This window comes from Lathyrus oleraceus, chromosome 5 (genome assembly GCF_024323335.1).
Source record: "Lathyrus oleraceus cultivar Zhongwan6 chromosome 5, CAAS_Psat_ZW6_1.0, whole genome shotgun sequence".
Taxonomy (NCBI): domain Eukaryota; kingdom Viridiplantae; phylum Streptophyta; class Magnoliopsida; order Fabales; family Fabaceae; genus Lathyrus; species Lathyrus oleraceus.
The window spans coordinates 642,116,810-642,125,331 of record NC_066583.1 but is presented as its reverse complement, the minus strand read 5'-3'; the positions used below and the strand labels follow the sequence as shown (position 1 = coordinate 642,125,331).

General features: G+C 30.4%; 1 protein-coding gene across 1 annotated transcript; it reads right to left on the bottom strand.

Annotated features, from left to right (window-relative positions):
• Window positions 1-1,966: 1,966 nt before the first annotated feature.
• LOC127087556 (probable polygalacturonase At1g80170) lies at window positions 1,967-4,701 on the bottom strand. The gene is made up of 10 exons (XM_051028456.1): window positions 4,516-4,701; window positions 4,214-4,363; window positions 3,825-3,956; window positions 3,581-3,751; window positions 3,467-3,487; window positions 3,152-3,359; window positions 2,859-2,940; window positions 2,670-2,778; window positions 2,463-2,579; window positions 1,967-2,381 (listed from the first exon to the last, which is right to left on the bottom strand). Exons 1-10 carry the CDS (start codon window positions 4,609-4,611, stop codon window positions 2,094-2,096), a joined length of 1,374 nt encoding a protein of 457 aa, XP_050884413.1. The 5' UTR covers window positions 4,612-4,701; the 3' UTR covers window positions 1,967-2,093.
• Between the last annotated feature and the right edge of the window lie 3,821 nt (window positions 4,702-8,522).

The following is an 8,522-nucleotide window of genomic DNA, read 5'->3' as shown; positions in this document are numbered from 1 at the left end:
TATTAATTAGAAGTTAGTTAGTAGTATGATCATATATAAATAATGCAAGTTTGTAATAACACTCAATTAAATAGATATAAAAAAGAAAAAGAAAACTCTCTCTTCAGTCTAATTTCATCTATTTTCTTTATGGTCATTATCTTATTTGCTAAAATATCCCATCATAATGGAGGACTCTTTGTTTCACCTTTTTTTTTAAAAAGAACCAAATGAGAAATTAGTTAAAATTATTTATTATAAAAAATAATTTTAAGTAATTCATTATTTTGCTAGAAAAATTTTGGATATCAAAATTTTAAAAAAAATACAAAAATATGTATTTATTTTTTAATGTCATTTCATAATAATTATTTATAAAATATATCTTTTATTAAAATTATGTGATATACATTATGTTAAAATCTTTAATAATTATTATTTAAGTTATTGAGTTTCAAAATTACTCTTTATTTAAAAAAATAAACTTTAAATAATTTCTAATACTTTTTGAAAATAAACTAAGTTTCCATAATTAATTTTCTAGCACCATAAACAATGAATCTTTTATAGATAGTATAAAAGGTACATGCATACCAATATTGTGTCGTCTAAGACAATGAATATAGTTTTTAAGAAGATTGATTTTTTCATCCAAATATAAACAACAATGCAACTTGTTGTATGTTTGTTGATTATTTCTATACAATCTTGATTATATATAAGATACCTCAAGGAGAAAAAGATTCCTTTAAATATGTCATTTATTTTTTTCGCATTAGATGATGGATATATACGAGATTCCTTTAAATATGTCATTTATTTATTTTTTGCATTAGATAATTAGACGATGGGTATATACCATCCATACTATAAATTTGCCAATGTTTTTTTGTCCCACTAAAAATGCTTTTGCACAAAAATTTAATTATTTCCTAAATGATTTCCCCCTTACTTTTTGTTTTAGTATTTTGTTTTGATAATTACAAGCCGTTTACATTTCTTGTTGGTCTACACTTGTTTCAATGAAATCTGAGTGACATCATTTGCAACAAATCTAAAAAAGAATCGTGTTCGACAAAAATGCAACAAATTAACAGCTGTACAATATTTCATTCTCAACAAGAAGACTATGATAATAACCCAAAAAATAAACAGAACTTTCACGATGAAAACGAAGCATATACATATATTTGTTCAATTCAATTATTTAATCATAAATTAACAAGAAACATAAAACTTTCAGCCAAGTCCTAGACCTTAACGTCAAAGTTACCAAAGTTATATATAACACAACACACTTTGGTTCAAAACAGCAACAACAAATATATTCAACTAGTGCAATAAGCAAAAGATAACTTAAGATAAATATATCTATGGCTTCACCAATGAAATTCAGCATGGTCATAGCTTGTGTTTTGGTTTTGGTTATGGTTGTTGCTGCTCAAAACAATGGTGTAGACACTTTTGATAAATTGTCTAACGATATGTCTGGAATGTGGATGGGTTCTGCTCCTGCACCAACACCACAATCTTCTGCTTCTCCACCAGTACTCACTTATTCTGCCGCAATCCTCATTTTCCTTCCTTTTATGATCTCATTTGTTGTTGCTAAATGAGATGGATTTGGATTTTATTAACTCTACATGTTTTTCTGGTTTGTCTTAATTTGGTTTTTATTGTTCTATGTGTTGATGTTTTTATTAGGCAGTACTTATGAGTAAAGGATAATAAGCCTTTCAGTCATATGCTGGTTTTATTTATCTTTCATTTATGTTGTGTACTTTATTTATAAACATTTAAGTTGTGTACTTCTGAAGTTATACTTATGGAATAAAATAAATCATCCACTTGCTAATGATAGTTTCAACTATATTTATATGGAATATGTTCATTTTGAGTTTTGCTTTTACTACACGAGGCAAATCAACATAGTTGGAATTTCACCAAAAAGAAAAGAGAACACTAACTGACATGAAAACAACTCAAGTTCAACAATGCAAGTGTATGCATTCATATGGATTATGGATACATTCACCAATCATCATCTTGAGTACCCTGCAAAACTAATATCCAGAGTTCATCTACTCGTTTTATCATGTACAAATATCTTCTGTTCAGAAAGAATTGATAGCAGGATTTGATTCTAACAAAATATTCTTTCTAATAAAATCGCTGCTGTTTGAAAAACAGGCAGCAGGATACACATAACCTTGAGCAGAACCATGAGCTTGCCAGCAGTAAGATGTTGTATTTTCTCCATAGTATGATGGAAGAAAAATGTTCTCCAAGTATAATCCTTCACACGGAGAGTCATCGCTGCAAGCAAACTTAATGGCTTCTTCGGTGGCTGAAGTTCCTCGAATATTAATAAACGATATGTTCCCCACTTGAACAGCAGATGTCTGCATTGCAATGCGGAACATTACATACTTCGGTTATCACCTCAAAAAAATAACTACAAAAAAATTCTTAAAATTCAATACCTGATTCTTGCATGGATGTCGCGAATCACAGTAGTATTGATTTATTATTATTGGATTTGATACATTTTCCATCAAGATATTCTGGAATGTGATCTTGGAGGCGAAACCGCTCCCACCCTAATGAAAATTGACTCGACTCAACCGATTTGCACATCACTGAATCACATATAATGAGAATGAAAATGATATAGTTACCGGGAAACTTACCTGCCATGTTTTGATTCTCACACCATTATCAGTGTTGTAAAGAAAAACTCCATCAACTTTGACATTGTGAATCTTCTCCCAAACCTTTGATTTTCCCAAGCTACCAATGCTGAAAAACAGGTTCCTGTACTGATTAAGAACTACAATACTTAAGTGTGCTAATAAACTAAAAGTGAATACTACTTTCACCTTATGCCATGGCCAGGACCACAGGAAATGTTTTTGATCTTGACCAGTGAAGAATTTCTGACTATGGAGATGCAGTCATCACCTGAAATGGGACGGACGGACGGACATAATACAGTGAAATATTGTATATTGACACTTTACTTGATCATAAAGTTTATTCTGGAATTTATATAAGACATATATGAAACAAATCAATGTTCTTTCATCTGATTCTGTACATGATTTACATGTTTGAATGGCGTTTCACAATTACATTATTGTTGGTTCATTATGCAAGATTGAGGTTAACACACCTGTTCTAATTACACTATCCTTAATCTCAACACCCTTTGTTGCACTGATGTGGATTCCATCGGTATTAGGGCTGGAAGCAGGTGCTAATACTTTGAGATGGGATGCAACCACGCGCATGCAGCTAGTGAATGCCATGTGCATTTTTTGGCTATTTTTCAACACAAGGTGTCTGACTTTCAGTCTCTTGCATCTATGAAAAGTCAGAGCCTGCAGTGTAAATGTTGTTTCATATTTCAGCTAATAGAGGCATAACTAATGTATCATCAAATCAGGGAAATGAAGTGTTTTTCTCCATATTTTGAAGCGCCACTAACCGTTGGAGCAGGAAGACATGGCTGCAAAAGAAGATTTTGAAATCATTATCACTTAGTTAAACTGATGAATAAACTTCAACTATACATGATAGTAAGCTTGTGAGATAGCAATACATTTGTTTTGTTAATCTTGCAAGATATGGACCACCATTCCTGTCCCATTCCATCGAAACTCCCTCCACCATTTACAGAAAGGTGATTCACCCCGTGGAAGTAAATCCATTTGCGTTTATTTAAGCCATGCCATGCCTCAGGATCTCGCGGTGCAACTATTGTTCCTGAGATCTATGAGCATTTTCCATAAGACACATTTTATTCACGGATTAAAACATGCATATGATAGAACCTTGGTGCTCACCCTCAAAGTGATCTTAGATCGACACGGTCCACTAAAGTCAATTGGATGCACAAGAAAAGTTTTCTCATGAGGAAAAACAACAGTTACAAATCCAGAGAGAGAACATGCGATTTTCCAAACCTCCAAGAATGCCTGAAAAGATGGAAAAAAAATGTTTCTTAACTGTTCCAATCAAATGAGGATTCTAAAATATAGTGTTTTTTGCAGTTGCAAATGAGGATTCTAAAATGTCCTAATCCTACCTAGCTCGTTGAGACAAATTATCAAACACTAAGTGGTTATCCCTAAAGGATACAAAATTATCAAATGCCCTAAACATTCTGTAAGCTATGAATCTCAACTCAATAATGAAACACTGTGAAGCAACAGCATGATGAAAGGGAAAGAACCTGTGTTTCATTATGAAAGCCATCACCTTTAGCACCAAAATCAATGATGGAAAGAACCCTTCTGGATTTGGATCTGGTTCGGGTTGACCCGGAACGTGGGAGTCGGATAACAGGATCAAACCCTTGTGGAGTACTAGCAAGTAAATTGAACTGAATGAAGATTATTATAATGACATATATAGAAATAGAAGCTTTCATTCTTATCCTTCAAAGTTCTTTCTTCAATGACAACAACACATTCATTGATATCTATCTCTTCTGGTTTTGAAACTTGTGAATGATAAAGAACAGACAGACAGTACCTGCTGAGTTGAGTGTTGTTGTTGTGGTTTGGAATCTTTAAGGAGTTTGTTCGCTGATTGTTTCCTGTTTACTAAGAATAGTTTGTTTGATTGCATTACATGAAAATCACCCAACAAATGTATATAAGGTCAGAAAAACACCACCACATAAAAGTAACACAAACATAGGAGACTTGTCTTATGTTTATTTATTTGATCTATATTTCTTTTTTGTCGCATTTAACCCATTCATTAAACCTATCAAAAAGTAGTAAATTTAAAAGAAGATAAATTTACTCTATTTTGTATAAAATTCTTCCTAATGTTAATACATTTTTATTTTGTATAAAATCTTTTCTAAAGGATTCAAAAATGGTTAGAGAGTTTTTATGGTGTTCGACTCAGATTTGATGTTGTTCCACAATGAAGAAAAGACATGATGCTTGACTGTGTCATAAAATTTAAAAATTCTACCTTTGAGAATTGTGGTCCATGATTCTTAATTTTGTGATAATAACATTTAAACTTTGCTTCTATCCTTCTAAATATTATTACATATTAGAACGATATATTATTATTATTCTATAGGATTATGCTATATGGGTTTAAGGAGAATTGTTAACAAATTAAAATAAATATTTGTTTTAAAATTGTGTATTCATTTTATTAAAAAAATCAAATATTATATTATTTAATAATTAATTTTATCTTAATTAGATTTGTGATCTATTAAATTAATTGGTTTCATTTTAGTCTATAAGTTAATAAATGTTATTTTTATGTTCTTCAAAAACCAATGAGCTCATTTCCGTCAAATTTGTCCAAAAAAAAGGTAAATTATGCTTAGTTGACATCTCAATTGAAATATTTGTTCGCAATGACTCATTATTGATGAATATAATATGTTCATCTTCTCCAAAAATATATTAAATCATACGTAGATCATTTTTATGATTCATCACTCTTCATAATTGTTCAAATCATATATCAAAATATAAATATTTTTTCTTATTTTACTTCTATGAGAAGAGAAAATTATTTTTATGATAAATCTGGTTGGACTATTCGTAAGAGCTCTAATCTTACTTTGAGTCGTTCTGAATGTTGAAATTTTATAACATAATTTACTTAGCATTAAGTTGTGTGACAAAAGTAATAGAGTATTATTCAATTCTTCTATATGCGGGTCTTTAAAACTCCAAAATAAAATTTATATATTTTCTTTATTAATTTTTTTTTAAAAGACAATGACTATAGAAGAATTCATACATGTAATTGTTGATGAACTAACCTCGTATCTGCTGTAGAGGTAAAATTCTTTCTATATCTAGAAATTATAACAGAAAACCTCTTATTAGATATAGATGAAGAAAAATCTCAAAAGAAAAAGGTATCCTTAAACATATCAACTTAAGGAACGTTAAATGAAAAATAAATCTAAATTTTGACACCAACAAAAATGAAGAAGACTAGCAAAGACTTTCGCATAATAAATTGGTCTCAAAGCTAGATACTCATAACTAAGGGAAAAGTAGAGTCTTATGAAAAACTTAATTGTGCATATCTTATGTGCTTATTTTTCTATTTATTTATCAAGTAATTTATCCCTTTTACATGAGTTAGTTTTAATTTTTATTTCTTCTTATTATTATTATTATCTTTTTTTTTTCTTTCTTCACCCGTTTTTGATAATGACAAAGAGAAAGAAGTATACTCTAAGAGGGATATTTTCGTTATCTGTGAGGGGGTTTAATAACTCCAAATATTTTTATATATATTTTCATGTTTTACCACCTCCCTGACATATGTGTTGGCATTATTAAAAAGGGGGAGAATATGGTTTTGTATGTTGTGCAGGTTGATATTTTTTTAAGATTTTGATGATGACAACTGAATAAGAAGGATTAAATCTTAAGCATCATCAGTCAATAAGCAAGTACAAGACCAAGTGTTCAAGTTTCAATTGAAAGAGCTAATCAAAGTTAAATAAAGAATGAATTAATATTTTGAAGTGGTGAAAACTCTCTTAATCTTGTGCTTAATATTTTAACTTATAGTCTGGTCATCTAATGTAAATGAAGCAAGAGTAAGTCTTGCAATACTAAGGTGGTCCACTCGGATGCACATACTAAAACCTTTTGAAAAACTCAATATTTTTGTTTAATTTAGTAAAACCAATTCCGACATGTACTTAATCTATTAAGAAGTTTCCTAATCAACTATGGAAGTAAAACTCATTTGTTTAATTGATTAGGACCTTCATCTAATATATTAGAATAAGTCATGTATCTTAATCAATTAGGTAGCCTTGTTAATTGATTAAGTGACGTGTCAGATTAGGATTTTCTTTTCAAGGTTAACCTAATTGATTAGGCATATGTTATAATCAATTAGGAAGTCCCAAAGGCACATGGATTGTTTCCTTTTTAGCCATATTTTTTCTATATAAAGAAATATTTTCTTCACTTCTTATCACACCAATATTCTAATTAAAAATCTCTCCTACCTCTCATATTCTCTTTATTTTAAAAGTTTTACTCACTAGTCATTGTCTTAATTTTGAGAGAGTAAAAAGTTTAATCTGAGAGTTGTGGTGTTTTACTGTTGCCCTGAATTTATTTATTCAAGAGCTTAGTTTCTTGTGATTTTATAATATATTTGAATGTTGCAAACTAAATCTGTAAAAAGCTTGGTTTAAGGTTACTGAGGAGATGAACCTGTGCAAAAGCTCAAGTTATATGTGTTAGGTTGTTGGATTGATCATGTGCAAAAGCTCTTTTTGTTTAAGGTTGTTGGGTTGATCCTACATAAAATATCGAGTTATTATTTTAGTGAAAATATCAAGAGAAAATCCTTGGGAACTAGAGTAATTTGTGTTCTTTAAGGTTGAACCACGATAATCGCTAGTGCGATCTTTCTTACCCTATCTCTTCATAATTTTGTCATTTATATTTTCTACTGCTTATTATATGCTTCTAATATAAATCATTTTAAATATGTTAAAATACGAGAGAATAAGACACATTTGAATAAATTATGTGTGTAAATAGCACTATGGAGACTATTTTATATATAGATAGATTTACAGCTAATTACATACTATAGTCGACATAAGACTTTTCTATACACAAATATTCTTAACCTATATACAAATACCAATACTCATTGTGTTAATCACCATCCTTTGGATAAAACATCCATCTCTTTGGGTTAATCATCATCTCTTGATTAAAACACCTATCTCTTTGGGTAAATCACCATCCTTTAGTTGAAACACCCATCTCTTTGGGTTAATCATCATCCTTTGGTTAAAACATCCCTCTCTTTGGGTTAATCATCATCTCTTGGTTAAAACACCCATCTCTTTGTATTAATCATCATCTCTTTATTAAAACACCCCTCTCTCTGGGTTAATCACAATCTTCTGGTTAAAATACCTCTCTCTTTGGGTTAATCACCAATTATTGGTTATGACTGACACCACTTTTATTTCCTGCTCTTGGTTAAGACACAACTTTTATTTCTTATTCTTAGTTATGACACCATTTTTATTTCCTACTCTTGGCTCAGACACCACCTTTTAATTCTTGTCCTTGGTTCAGACACCACCTTTTCAATTATTTGTCAAACAACAAATTTATTTTCATAAAAAAGAGTTGTTATAATCCATTCCTTAGAAGTCATACTAACATCTTAGAACATCCGAACCAGGATCAAACAAATACCATCAAACACTTTTAGGATACAATTATAACACCATTCCCTAAAATCAAGAAACAAACACTCATTTTCTATCCCACGAACCACAAAGCTCTGATTTTCTCATTGCACTATGAGAATACGTAGGCACCAGGTTTCAAAATCTTGGCGAACGCATTAATTAAAAACTTATTTTGCCCTTAATTAAAACTAATCGCAATTTATCTTTAGATAACAAAACTCATTAACGTAAAGAACAATCAAAATTGTTCTTGTTTAGTACAACGGATGTGAGGGGTGCTAATACCTTCCCTTTGCATAACCGAATC

Coding starts and splice junctions, on each gene's coding strand:
- LOC127087556 (XM_051028456.1), bottom strand. CDS start 4,611: ATGCAATCAAACAAACTATTCTTAGTAAACAGGAAACAATCAGCGAAC. Junction 3,957..4,213: donor GCTTTCATAATGAAACACAG/GTTCTTTCCCTT, acceptor CCATCTTTTCAG/GCATTCTTGGAGGTTTGGAA. Junction 2,941..3,151: donor GGATAGTGTAATTAGAACAG/GTGTGTTAACCT, acceptor GTCCCATTTCAG/GTGATGACTGCATCTCCATA.